The 14,395-nt window shown below is 40.8% G+C and overlaps 1 protein-coding gene across 3 annotated transcripts in view; it reads left to right on the top strand.

Moving 5' to 3' along the window:
* Window positions 1-14,395, top strand: part of STAT4 (signal transducer and activator of transcription 4) — a 3,571,511-nt gene that overhangs the window by 2,759,228 nt on the left and 797,888 nt on the right. For all 3 annotated transcript variants that reach the window (XM_044075198.1, XM_044075197.1, XM_044075196.1), the window contains one exon: window positions 8,846-8,981. In XM_044075198.1, the coding sequence (XP_043931133.1) occupies window positions 8,846-8,981 (136 nt within the window). The remainder of the gene's footprint in view (window positions 1-8,845; window positions 8,982-14,395) is intronic.

Here is a 14,395-nt window from a genome sequence, read left to right as displayed (position 1 = left end):
ACTCAAAACCTCATCAGCTTCTTCGGTCAGTTCCACCAGCATTCATAGCACTGGAACATTGCCAATTGCACCAGCTTTTCTTCCTACTGTGACTCTAGCTGAGCCTTCGGAGTTCCTGGTGCCGTCATTCCCAGATTCAGCTGTCTTGGTGCCTGTCAGAGCTTCTTCTCCAGCACTAACTGCCTTGAGTTCTTTGGTTCTGTCTGTTGGTCATAGTTCAGTCTATACTTCATTCTTAGGAAAAGGGGTGGATGTACTCAACAGATCTTCAGGATGCATGTTATCACATAAAAATGGACAAGCAATCCAGAAGATTCCTGCACTTCTGGCTGGGAGCCAGTAGTTATCAATTCTGAACCCTGCCCTTTGGTCTCACCACAGCCCCCAGGGAGTTCACCAAATGCATGGCAGTGGTAGCAGCTCACTTCAGACTGCTAGGATTCTGAGTGTTTCCATACCCAGACGACTGGCTGCTCACCACTTCCACCAGGCATCTACTATTAGAAGCAGGAAATTATGTTATTCAAACTTGTTCCTTGCTGGGAATCACTATAAACTATAAAAAATCCCATCTAGAACCAACACAGCAATTAGAATTCAAAGGATCGATGCTAAACACAAACACGGGCATTGCATCTTCAGAGAATAAGATTGCAAGTCAGCCAAGTTATTCACAACAAAAATGTCACTGCAAGACTGTTGCTACAAACACTAGAATCAATGTCAGCGTCCATCACTTTAGTTCCTCTTGCAAGGTATCACTTGCAGATTCTTCAATGGCTCCTAGGATCCCAGTGGTCCTTATTAAATCAGCCAATGTCCCATCTGATAATTATAACCAATTTATGCAAGAGAGTGAGTTGGTGGTTTCATGCTAATGAAATTTTGTCAGGCAGACCCTTTCTCCCTTCTCAGCCCCAAGCCATAGTGACCACTGATATGTCCCAGATTGGGGGGGGGGGCATTATCTGGGAAAGGCAGTCCGAGGCACTTGGGCCCAGCTGGAGGTGAATTTGCATGTTGGTGTTCTAGAGATGAGTATGGTTCTCTTAGCATTGCAAGCATTCCAAGAAACCCTACCCTTGGGAACGATTGACAGACAACATATCAGTGGTCTGATACATCAACAAGCAAGGGGGAACCAGATCTTACCCTCTTTGTCGAGAAGCTGTCAGAGTATGGGAATGGGCAATTTCATCTGACTGCTTTATAATTGCATTGCATATTCCAGAGAGCTCCAGTGTGATTGTGGACAAAATGAGCAGAAGCATCCTAATTCCTCACAAGTGGTCTCTCAATCCATTGGTGGCAGAAAGGATATTCTGCCACTGGGGCCATGTATTTGCATCCCCTTTGAGCAACAAGTGCAGCAGCTACTTTGCCCTGATTCCCCCACTGAAGGAATCACCAAGAGATGCTCTCCTTCATGATTGGCCCCCTGGTCTACTATATGCATTTTCCCTGATTCCTCTAATATCCCAGTTTCTAAAGAAAGCCAGCAGGTCAAAGAACAGAATAATTCTCATTGCTCCATTCTGGCCTCGACAGATATGGTTTCTTTTCTTTAGACTCGTTTACTTTTGAAACTTTGGACACTGCACCCAGCTCCAGACTTGTTGTCCCATCCATACGGGCTAATTCATCTGAATCTTCAGAATCTCAAGCTCACTGTGTGGCTTCTCCAGTTCCTGTGATTGCCAGGCATTCTTCTGTCGCTTCCCCAGTTCAACAAATTGTTCTGGCTACCACAAACCTTTGACTATAAGATTGTACTTCAACAAGTGACAAAAATTTTATAAATGGGCATTAGAGACTAACCCTGTCCCATATTCAGAGCCTATCAGTAAGGTCCTGGAGTTTTTGACATTGTTTTTTAAAGCAGGAGCACCTGTCTTGACTATAAGAGTGCAATTTCTAACTTTCAACTTGATTAATGTCCCACAAACTTTACAAAGCCTTTCTGAAAGGAACTTTAATGCTCAGACCTCATATAAGGAACTTTCTGCACCTTGGGACTTGAATCTGGTACTTCAGTCTGTAATTCATTCCTTTTTTGAATCTTCTGCAAATTGCGATATGAAGTTCTTGTCCTGGAAAACCTCATTCTTGATAGCTATTACTTCTGCCAGGAGGATATCTGAGATACAAGCCATATCTTGCAAACCTCCTTATCTAATTTTTCCGTAAAGACAGTGTCTCCTTGCAAACAAATCCTTTTCTGCCAAAGATGTCCAAAACCAATATCAACCAGACTATACATCTCCCTGCTTTCTTCCCCAGCTTCTCAAATAAAGGTGAATATTGTCTGCATTTATTAGATGTGCATAGACAATTACGTTTTTACCTTCACAGAACAAAGGAAATCAGAAAATCATGTCAATTCTTTGTTTCTTTTCCTTTTGCTACTATGGGCAAACCAGTTTCTAAAGTTACTCTGGCTAAATGGCTTAGGGACTGTATAACTTTTGTTTATAACAAAAGGAAAGTGCAACTACCATGCCCTGTTAAAGCACATTCAACAAGAGCAGTAGCCGCTTCTGCAGTTTTCCATGCCAGAGCTTCTATAGACAATATTTGTGCATCTCCTCATACGTTTATTATTCATTACAAGCTGGATCTGGTCTCTAGGGGCTGAGCATCATTTGGCTGGATGGTGCTCAGGAATATTCTTCCGTGAGGCCTCCCAAGATTTAGGTAGTTGGGGACTCTGCCCCATAGTCGAGGATTAAGTGAAGACTGACAACAGATAAAAAAGTTATGTCTTATAACATTCCATCTGTGTTGTTGATCTTCACTTATCCTTGACATCCCCACCCTCCATCCCCCTGTCCTTCGGTTTCTTGGTGGAATGGATCTTTTCCAAAGGACTGGATTTCCTTTTAGAAATCCAGATATGGTCTCTGGTCTGTTATTACTTTATGCAAACTCCATCTGAAGTAATCTTGTGAAGAACATTATGGGTAGAGCTTAGCTCTAGAATTTTTAAATGTCACAAAATATTTTTTTTTAATTCCACTTACTTGATTTTCTCAGACTGTACAGAATAAATACAAAACATGTACAAATTTCATACCATAGCTTTAGGTAATGCTAATGTAGTTTCATTTCCAATTTCTGTAAATATTTTATCGTATTTCATTTGTTACCAGCAAGCTTAAAGTTGAACATTATACTGCTTATCAATGTGTATCCAATGGTAAGAAGGGAATATTGTTCAGGAAAATTTCTGCTGACTCAATTCAAGTGGCTGTGCCATTGCAGCAACAGACTATGCAATCCAGACTACTTGATAAGCCTAAGAGAAATTGTATCCTGTAAGTTAGAAATGTCTGCCTTTTTTGCTGACAAGCTAAATATCATTAAGTCAGATACTCTGTATGGAATCACCACAGGGTAAGTTAGTGTTCATCATCTGCTCCTTCTGGAGGTTGCCTGGTGTGAATATCACTAGACTGACGACCCTGAGGTGATGATTCCAATTTATATCATGTACTGATCCTCATCAGCCTATACTTAATTGATTGTCACTAGAATGATGTTTTAACTCACTGATTTCAAGCCACTGATATTCAACTCGTCAACTACTGTTTGACATATGAAATCACTGCTGGAGTGTTTTGCGTTTGTACATCAGCAGTAATTTTACAGTGTCTGGGCTTTTCTATTTTCTCAGCAGTTTTACATCTGTGTAGTTAGTATTTTTGGTGTTGTACAGGCAAAGATTTCCACATGGAGCTTACCATCTGCCATACAAAAAATGTAAAGCTTCAGACAGTTGAAACTTAAGGAAAACCTAGTACCTCAGCTTAGTTCAGTCTGTTTGTCTAGTATGAACGAAAGGGCATTTTTTGCTACTTTAGCTGTTTACTCTGAGAACAGCACACGTAGCAATGGTGTTTTTAATTTGCTTCATTTATTGACTTGCTTGCTAATGCCTAATTGGCTATTGTCTGGTGTACAAAGAGTTCATTTGTTTTAAAAGGTATCTGTGTGGGATTCCTGCAGGGTTGCTTCTTTGTTTTTTCCAGTGTAATATTACATTGCTGCAGCTGGTTTTCCTAATTGGTTTCAGGGTTTCATATCTAATGTTTGGGCTTCAGAAATTGTATTAGTGCGGTATCATCTTGAATATTCACTTTCTTGCTGCCTGAATTTCAGAACTTGGGACTGTACTATTTCATTTTTTTTCAGGCCTGGAGTCCATTTGGTTTTAGTTAAATTGATAAAGTTGCTGACAGTCCAGGACATGGTAATTTTGGTGCTCTGAAGAACTTGTATGTGGGTTGATTTGTTTGCTGTTGGGGGATCCTGTGTGCTAATGCAGCAAATTTGAGTCTTTTTAAAAACATAACATTTGTGTAAGACTTATCTCTGAGTTTGGAATTCGACATTAGGACTGGTTAGAGCTATTCAGAGGACCTTCTTTGTATGGCTGTTTGTTGCTGCCAAAATAACAGACTTGTATAAATTGCATTCTTTAAGGTCACCTTTTAATGTATATTTCCAACTAGTTTGACATGTAAAACAGACTCTGGGTTGCATATTTTGTACAGAAATTTTATGAGTGGACTTGATTTTTGTGATTGTTACACGCTAAATAGTGTAATTTGCATGATGTGTACTGTAAAAGTTTTATTTCCCTTTACAGAGCTGATTGCCCTCGATAATGCTTCATTTTTCAGTTTATTTTTCTTTTATATGTAATTTCTACTTATTCAATGTTTTGTTAAAAATGCTAAGGAAATAAGCACTTGAACTTAATTCTCTTTCTGGATGTTGTCAATTTTTTTATAAAACTATAATGTCTTCACTGAGCTCAGAATTATTTTCATGTAGTTTTGAGTTCTTAATTGCTACATTGCTTAGGGAACCATCCTTGGACCTTTCCATTGCCTTGAATTACTGTCTTATTTCTGACCTCTTTTTCACTGGTATTTTTTCTGAGAAGGTGGATTTGGTATTGCTTGAATCATATTCAGTTAAATATAGTATCTTAGATACTTACTCATTCCAACTTCAGGAAACAACATAGTACTAAGACTGTTCTTTTCAGATTAGTAAATGGCTATTTGGTGGCAAGGTAGCAGTTCTGTTTTTCAGTTTTGAACCTCCTTGATCTTTTAGATGCATCTGGTATCATGAACCAGTGGATACTGTAGTAGTACCAGCATTCCTACTGTGGTCTGTCTTTTGTGGCCCTTTACCAGTCTGCCTGCCATTTCTTGGGGTGAACGATGATAGTTGTATCTGCATTTAACTCTTTCATTAGTTACTGACTATATTGTGGCATTCAAATTTCTTTACAGTATTGTCTCCCAGTTCTACCACTTCCCGGTCACCTAAGTATGCGTGGTGCAACAGTAAATATCTTTCTGCTCAGTAGTATGCAAAGAAAGACTGATGTATCAGTATATAGGTTACATATCTTAAGTTTACAAACATAACTTAAAATTGTTTCAGTTTTACTTTGCTTGTATCCTGTCCATCCAAGCCACTTTTTAGATCCTATCGGGCCCTGTTGGTACTCCAGGCCTTGAGCTCCTTTAAGATTTTTTTTCCATCCCATAATCCCCCAGAGAACTAGCTTATCTCAGATTTTGTTTGACACTTTTAGAGTTCAGGTGAATCTTGTGAACACCAGTTATGTGCTCCTTTATTTTCATAATCTGTCTGCCTTTTTCAGACTCTTCCCTTTTGGGATGCTTATTTTAGCTACCTTTAGGGTTCCTCTACGTCTGTTAGGACAAATTGTTGCAAATTGTTTGTGCTTTTTTCTTTTTGTTTGTCCCTTCCTATTATTTCATCATTAGGTAGTAGGTGCAATGACCTCTTATGTGAAGTTTCTTAAAGAAAAAAAACATATATATTGTTGCAGTCTGTAAGAGTGAATGCTCAAAAGAATGAAGACTCTTTTTCTTGTTTTCAGCCTGCTAGCTGGTTTGCGTGTGAGATCATGATACAGTGTGATCTGGAAATTTGCCCTTTCCTCACTGTTGTGTGATGGAGTTTATTCAGGAGTTGTGGGGCACAGTGGGGCTTGCCCTGCTGCAAAAAAAAAGTTTTTTTCAATCTTGGAGTCTAGATATCATCCTGAACCTGTGCATCTTAAGTTGCCTGGTATGTGTAGCTCAGCATCAGACCTCTGTCATTGTATTCATTTGACACAGAGGCATTGATGTACACTAAATGTTGGGACGGGGTGCTCAATGCTAGGTCCTTGGCACTGGCTTCTGCACCATCCTATTTTGAGCTGTTTTTGTTGTCAAACACATTGGCTTTCAATACATCAGCACCAGTCTCCTCCTCAAGATACTCTGTGTTATCAGTGTCAGAAATTCCTTCCTTAGTGCTGCATAAGCTTGCTTCGGTAGGGATGGAAGTGGCACCAGGTCAGACATCTCAGTTATTGCTGAATTCAGGGTGGGTGCTCAAGGTCATGGACAGGATGATTACTGTTCCCCAGAAAGCAACTTCATAGGCTCCATCTATGTCAGCTCCAACCAAGGTCAGAGCAGGGCCATTAGATGCAAGCCACTGATACAGGCAGACTTTGAGACTTCAAAAGAGTTGAATTCTTTCTGGCCAGCTTTCCTAGAAGAGGATCTGCAAAGGTAGGCACATAGACTCACTTACGGAGTCTCTGACATCCGATACCAACTTGGATGATCAAGAAGGTTCCCCCCAGTCTTCCCAAGAGGACTTCACATTTGGCAAGATATTGGAATTGATGATACAGAAGGCATCATGGCCAGTGGACATACCTTCTTATGATGAATAAGTGTTACTTGAGCCATTTCGCCTCTACACCCTCTATCTCCTGGGTGGTCCCTCCTGCTGACCATCTGATTGATTAAGATGGGCTTAGCAGGTTATATCCAGATGCCTCTGAGTAGTCTCTCAATCCAGCAGTATCTGATCAAATATTCAACTTCTAGGGCCAGCCGTGGTATGATCTCTGTGCTTCCCAGAACTACACCAAATATAGCAATTTCTATGCTGTGATCACACTAGAAGGACATTTCCCAGAAAAATGCCCTGGTCAGGCAGGCACTCTGTAACCTTCTGTATGCTTCTCCTTTCCACTAATGTTCAGGGTATTCCAGAAAGCAGCAGCATGCAAAGCCATGCTGATCCTCATTGACCCTTGCTGGCCATGACAAACGTAGTTTCCCTTGCTCAAAGCTCACTTGATGAAGCACCCATAGTGTCTAGATCCCTGTCCAGATCTGATGTCTCACCTGTCTAACCTGAAATTAACCACTTGTTTTTTCCTTAATTTTCCATAAAGACAGAGTTTATCTCCATAGTAATCCTTCTTTTATCTCCAGGATTACCTCACAGACAAATATGAAACAGTCTATTTGTTTTCCTCTTTTCTTCCCTAACCATTCTAACCATGGAGAATCTATTCACCATATTGTAGATGTTCAGAGACAGAAGAGATTCTATCTTCACAGGGCAAAAGCATTAAGGAAAGACAATCAGTTGTTCATCACCTTCACCCCTCACAAATTGGGACATAAAGTGTCTCTAAGTAGTTAACAGATTGTATTTCGTTTTCTTATACTTCACAGTATAAATCTTTGCCAGCTAAACCAAAAACTCATTCTTCAAGGTCAGTCAGCACTTATACAGCCTTTTTCAGAAATTCACAGAGAATAAACTTTGCTTTGTAGCAACTTGGTCTGTGTGTCTTCCCTTTAGCAAACACTGTGTTGGGCATATTGTCCAGATTTATTTCTTCATTTAGAGAAATAGTCCTAAAGGGTTGTTTCTCCTACATTCCTCTGTGAGTCATGGCTTTCTATTATTAGTCATCAAACTTGATTTGAGGTAAGGTAGTCCCCTTGGAGGATTATGGGAGGGAAAATATCTTAAAGGAGCTCGAAGCTTATAACACTAACAGAGCTGGATCAGATGTGACAAGCAGCTTGGTAGCCATCAGTAGTATCAGATAGCTTAGAATGAAAGATTCCAGTGTTATGGTAAGTTTATAACTTCCATTTATTTCTCATTTTCAGGAGCTCTTTAACTGAACAATTTTACATTTACATCACTTTATTTCCCTTTTAGTCACATTTTGGCCCTCATTCCTGCTGACTATCAAGCCAATCAGACACTAGCCCATTTGTTCCCCATTATAGGTTTTCCCCAGCATGGAAGGGAGAGCCATGTGGAGGAGCCGTTATCCAGGCAGCCATGAAGATTCATGTGCCACTGGTGTCTAACATCCAAGAGCTTGTCAGTGATTCCACACCATCAGTGAGCTGTCTGGAGTAGTAATCCAAGTAACCTACAGGGGAGGGCTGCTATCACAGCAGTCCTTCTCCTGCCATTGTCTTGGATGCTGCTTCTCATGGCTTTTATCTAAGATGAAGCCCTAACCTACCCAGGCAGGTGGGGCATTTCTGTTAATCCTTAACCCCATTCCCAGGTGGATGACATGAGCATTACATTACCAAGAGATGTCATTTTCTCTCTTCCTGATGTGTGTACTCGAGAGTTACCATCACTGGCTTAGGATACCAACCCGATGTCCCATGGTCAGTGGCCACTGTGCAAGGCTCCACTTGCATAGGACTACTGGCTGAATTAGAACCACCCATCTCCCTCCCCCTAGGACAGGTGAGTCAGTGTAAGCCACTCACACCATCTCCACATGCCCACACCTGGCTGTTCCAGTGCCTGAGTGGCTTTATTCCTGTCTGGCACAAAGTCCTGAGTACATCACTGCATATTTTGTGAGGAAACTTGTTGCAGTGCATTATGGGAATTACCAGTGTTTGCAAATATCCTTGTAAAAATGTTCACATTTGGTAAATTATTAAATTATTTGTCATTGCAGAACTTGAGTTTCTTTAGTAATCCTCCTTCTGCATTATGGAGTCAACTATCTGAAGTCATAAGTTGGCAGTTTTCATCATTTGTTGGCCGGGGACTAAATTCAGACCAACTAATTATGCTGGCAGAAAAACTTTTGGGTATGTACATAAACTTAAAAAAAATACTTAAAAGTTGCTGGAGAACAATCGAGAATTGTGATAGCAGAATGTGTAAAATAGTTTTGTACTTGTTTTCTGCTGTATTTGTGATTGTCTTAAAGCATTGTATTTGAGGTTCGACAAGCCACTAACTTTTTAACAGACTTGTTCACTCCATTAATTTTTTCATACATGCTGTTTATTTAGCAGTATACAGGCTATAGTTTGTTACTAAATACCGTACATTATTCTGATGTAAGGAGCAATTACAAGTAGACTTTTTGGCATTAATTTGAATCAAGCTGCTGCTGTGGATTATGATGATTATCATCTTAATTTTTTTTAATTAATTGTCCTGGTGAAGGTCAGTGGTGGTAATAAGCTGATCATGTAGGCCAGATTTAATTTTCCTATTAACAATCTTCAGCTCTTCCTTTGGAATCCCCCAGTGTTCCCAGGCATGCTGAGAGCTGTAATTCTACTAGCATTTCTTGGGTCTGCCTTAGGTCCTCCTTCTAGTGAGCTGTGCCTGATATCTGTTTTGTGGAAGGTAGCCAGGGTTCTTCACAAGGTGCCCAAATCCCATCAAATGAATTTTGTTATTTGGCTTGTTATTGACTTGTGGCCTTAAGCTCAATGCCAAAAAATATGTTGTCATCCCCTCTGGGAAAAACTCGGTTCCCATGGATTACCACATTGATGGTAGTCCACTGAACACAGAAGGCGTTATAAGAGATCTGGGAACACAGGTTGACAGCACCCTTTCTTTTGACCACCACATTGCCACTGTAGTCAGAAAGTCCTTCTGTGTGGCACATCACATTACTAAGGGTTTTGCATCCAGGAAGAAAGAGGCCATTGTCTCCCTCTACTCTTCCCTCAGTAGGCCAATCATCGAGTACAATGCCTCTGTGCATAGTGCTAAATCAAGTACTGGAACAACGAAAAATTACATGTAAGTAACTACAGGAACTAACACGGTTGATGAATTTTGCATGCAGGATAATTCCATTGAGACAATCGTTCATGATGTAATTAGCTGCCAGAGGGTCAGTAAGGATGGAACTGCACCACAGGAGTAGGATATCTCAGGAAATGAAAAAGGATTTGGTGGCTTGATTCAAGTTTCTCAAGGAATACAACAGGTTATGAATAAGGTAGGATGGGTCCAAACAGGCTCTTCTTAAAATATTTACAGGTGCTGCTGGGGGCACTGGTTTGGGGGAGGCTACTTCTACGTTCAGCAGTTCAGTGGGACCTGGCCACAGGATATTAAGTACAAGAAAGGAGGGTCAGTTGGTGAGATGGAGTTCACCATAGTAATATGTGGGCAGAACATACTTAAAACAGAATGATATCCCTTTGTTCAGATAATAACAGAGAGACTTATACAGTGAACAACAACAGGGAGGAGTGGGGCTGTTGAACAGGCTGATGAGGCACTTCACCCATAACTGTTTAATGTTAAATGTGACTGTCAAAACAAAGCATATAGCAAGCACAGAAAACTCATTGGCAGACTCCCTTTCTTGTTTACAGTGGGTCTGGTTAACAATGCTGGCTCCAAATGTGAAACCAACACCACATCAAGTGCCAGATCATTGGTGGATTCAAGTGCCAGATTATTAGTGGGTCTTGTAGGCAGAACAGAAAGATGGCTGGCAAGTACTTTTGTTCTTTCACTGAGAAAATTAATGTACAACAAGAGCACACAGCAATTTCAGCAAACCAGGTAAGCTCGAGGCTGGGGACCAGTATGGCTGATTCTACAATGTCAAATTAGGGGTTATACTTTAATAATAAAGGACAAGGGATGAAGTCTTGGGGTAGCAAGGAGCACAATGTAGTATTTGAATTGGTTTCATCAGGTCATGGGGTGGGGCGATTTAGCAAACTCATTTCAAGTGTATACTACGTTTATGGGCTACGGAGGCAAATTAAGATGTACACTATAAGACCAACAGTTTTACAGAAACTATGGGGTTGCCATCCCAAGGGTCTGTGTTACTCCATGCGATGTGGTGTTATTCAGGTCTTGTTTCTTATGACCTTTTATGGTACCTTTACATGGTCAGAGATTGTTCAACCAAATAAAAACAAGGGGCAACAGACAGTGCTACCCTTGGCACATGTTCAGCTATCTCAGAAAGATACTTGAGTTTGTGTCCAGATCCAAAACAGATCAGGAAGGGAAAGGTCAGTGGGTGAGATTTGTTACCCTAACAGACTAAGAATGGTTCTTGGCTATGGTGTTGTCTGGGTTATCAATCCCAGAGGGATAAGCAGGCAGGAACATTCTTTCGTCACCAACAAAGGGACCCCCCACACACACAGACAGTATCAAGTGATAGCCATACTGTAAGAAGGCAATGAGGATGAGCAGATTTGATACAGACAAATACTTAACTCACTCATTACACATAGGGGCGGCATTCTCTGTTCACAGAGTAAGGGCATCACAGCTTGATATCAAGATGTTGAGCAGATGGTATTCCAATGCATGTAAAAGGTTATGTTAAGTGTGGTAAGCTGTAACTCTTGCTTTGTGTTAACGGTTTACTCATCGGTGAGGCAGAAGCGTAACTAGCTCATGGGGCATTCACTCATCAAAAGGCTCCAACTCTGGCTCCAAGACAGGATGAAATTCCTCTTTGAGGGCACATTCAAGAATTCTGTAAAGTGCATCAATATGGGGTATCATGCATGCAATGGCCTTAGTTTAGAACAGTGCTGAAGGAAGCAACAAAGTTAGGCAAAAACCCTGCATCCATTTTGCTGCATCTGGGAGGGAATAATACATGCCAAACTCAGATTTGGGAGCTAGTTCGATTGATCAAACAAGATCAGTTTTGTGCATGAGCACTAGCAACAGACTACTATTTACTGGTCAAAAGTGGCACAGAGAAAATATTGAGGATAAGATCCACAATTCACTCAGGTACTCGAGTCAGGTGGCCAGATAAGTATGACAGGAATGAGGTACATTTGTCGAAAGAAAGGTATGTAGGTTTTTTTTGTTTTGTTTTTAAGCAGAGTTGCAGGTAGTGCTAACTAGGCTGGGCTTGGATTTACACTAATAGAACATATACTTGGTGGAAGGGATGGCATATTCTCCCTTCTATGGGGGAAGGTGGTCAATGGTTAAGGTGTTTGCCTTACAAACACAAGGTGCAGGGTTTGATTCTTACAAGGGATAATTGGCTAGGCTTAAAATGGCTCGTAAGAGCAGTTAGCTTAGTACTAATCTATGAACCTCTATGAACCTAAGTTAGGGGAGGCCAAGGTATGTGGTGGGGGGGGTTGTCTCAGAACTTAGTTGGGCCTCCCACAGACCAGATGGCCCCAAAGCAAGGCTGCCAAGGGACTACCCAGCTTGACAAATTTCCTTTAACAGAATGTTAGGCATTACAAAGGAATCAAATGAAATAGATATGCTGTGAGTGATATAAATTTGAAGGGCCACATATCAACAGTGCTGGATGCTGCTTTGTCGTGTTTAGGTGCACAACAATGTAGTGATGAAATGGCCTCTCTGAAATTCCTGCCTTGTGCACATCACCAAATAATTGGCTTCAATCAGTCAGGGTTAATTGGCAATAAACATATGGCTGTGGCCATTTAAATCAACTGAGTCAGTGTTTTGTTACTGTAAATATTTATGACTGTCTATGGCATGTTTAATAAAGATGATGTTCTTGGTTTCAAGTCATGTGAAGAAAAAAGTAATATCTACAGACAACTGAAGTAAAGGAAGTGATAAAATGACAACTATAAGGGAGATCCAAGATGGTGGGCATCTAAGAGGTACCCTGTCCTGCAGCTCCGGCATTTACCGTTGATTTTGGCTTCTTAAACCATACTGGAATGAGCTGAGACCGTACTATGCACTAAATCCATAAATAACCAGTTACAAAAAGGCGATCAGAGACTTCATTAACATCGGAGCTGACTAAGAGAGCCATAAACATATTTTTGCTTGCGCTTCTGATCTGGCACGTGGCTATTAGAGGCCCTAACTTCAGCACCATCCTAACTGACAGCTCCGGTAACCTTCGTAAAATGAATAAAGTACCAAGAGACTCGGAAAGTATGGACACCCAAACAACCAAATCAAAATTCTCAGCCATCAATACTTCCCCAGAAAAAGAGAGTAAAAGACTGAGATCATCCAAACAGCTATCGGAGCACTCCAAAGAGCCGGCTAGGCAGAACCCAGAAAGCGCAACGGTGATGGACGAACTAAAAAAAGCGCTCACTCCTCTACAAGTAGCAATTGAAGATCTGACATCCAAAGTTACCACAGTTAATACCTCACTACACAAAATTATAGACAGGCTTGAGCTGGTTGAAGACAGATCCAAAACAAATGAATTAGAAATAAAATCTATGACAGAATCCCTCCAAGAAAAGGACAAAGCTATTAAGTCCATACAATCCAAACTAGTGGATCTAGAGGCACGTAGCAGACGAAATAACCTGATAATCAGGGGCTTAAATGAGAAATACGAACATAACCAACTTACGGAGGTAGCAACACAAATATTTAAGGGCTTATGTAAAGATACTGACTCAGTACATAATTTTAGTATAGAGAGAGCCCACAGAGCGCTTCGGAGCCAGCAAGCTGCCTCCGCACCAAGACCAGTCTACATCAAAATGCTTCATTTTCAAGACGTACAACTTATCTTGTCAACCTTTAAGAAAAACAAGAGATTTACATGGAATAACCAACAGTTAATAATTACACAGGATCTTCCATTTGAAATCCGAGAGATGCGACGCAAACTTGCCCCGTACTGCGCTGATCTTATACAAAAAAAAATTAAATTCCAAATGAAGTTTCCCTCAACACTGTCCTTTACACACCAAGACCTTAAGCTATCGGTCTCATCCCCAAACGAAGCTAGAGCAGTGTTCCTCAAATATTTTGGAGCAGACCCCTCCAAATAGCTATACATCGCTAAACAAGCAATATATACTTGCAAATTAAGCCCTTGTTATTCTGCAGTAAGTAATACGAACCTTGCAAGGTGGAAAACGTAGGATGAAAATAAATCCATCTTATACTGTATGCTGATTTAACTCTCAGGAACCATATATACAGGGCTAGCAGCCGAAAATAGGCCTCTTGGAAGTGTCACACAGATAGCACTAATTGATGTGCGTACAGGAAGAGACTCGCGTTTCCGCCGGACCTACATGCTAGCACTGGACTGATCTGCGAGCCTAGACCAGATTATAGCAGGGCATTCACCGTCCCCTTTACGGAAACCATTAGACATGGAGTCGCTATACAGATACGCTCAGTTCATGCCTGCTTCTCAAAAGAATTGACCTATCAAGAACTTAATAGGCGAATGACACTATTTGCTGCTTTGCCATTCTTATGGATTCTTATTAATGACTGTGATCCC

The sequence above is a fragment of the Protopterus annectens genome, chromosome 6.part0 (assembly GCF_019279795.1).
Source record: "Protopterus annectens isolate FY-2018-M chromosome 6.part0, PAN1.0, whole genome shotgun sequence".
NCBI classification, from domain to species: domain Eukaryota; kingdom Metazoa; phylum Chordata; order Ceratodontiformes; family Protopteridae; genus Protopterus; species Protopterus annectens.
Note: the sequence above shows the minus strand (reverse complement) of the source record. Positions and strands in the feature narration are given on the sequence as shown.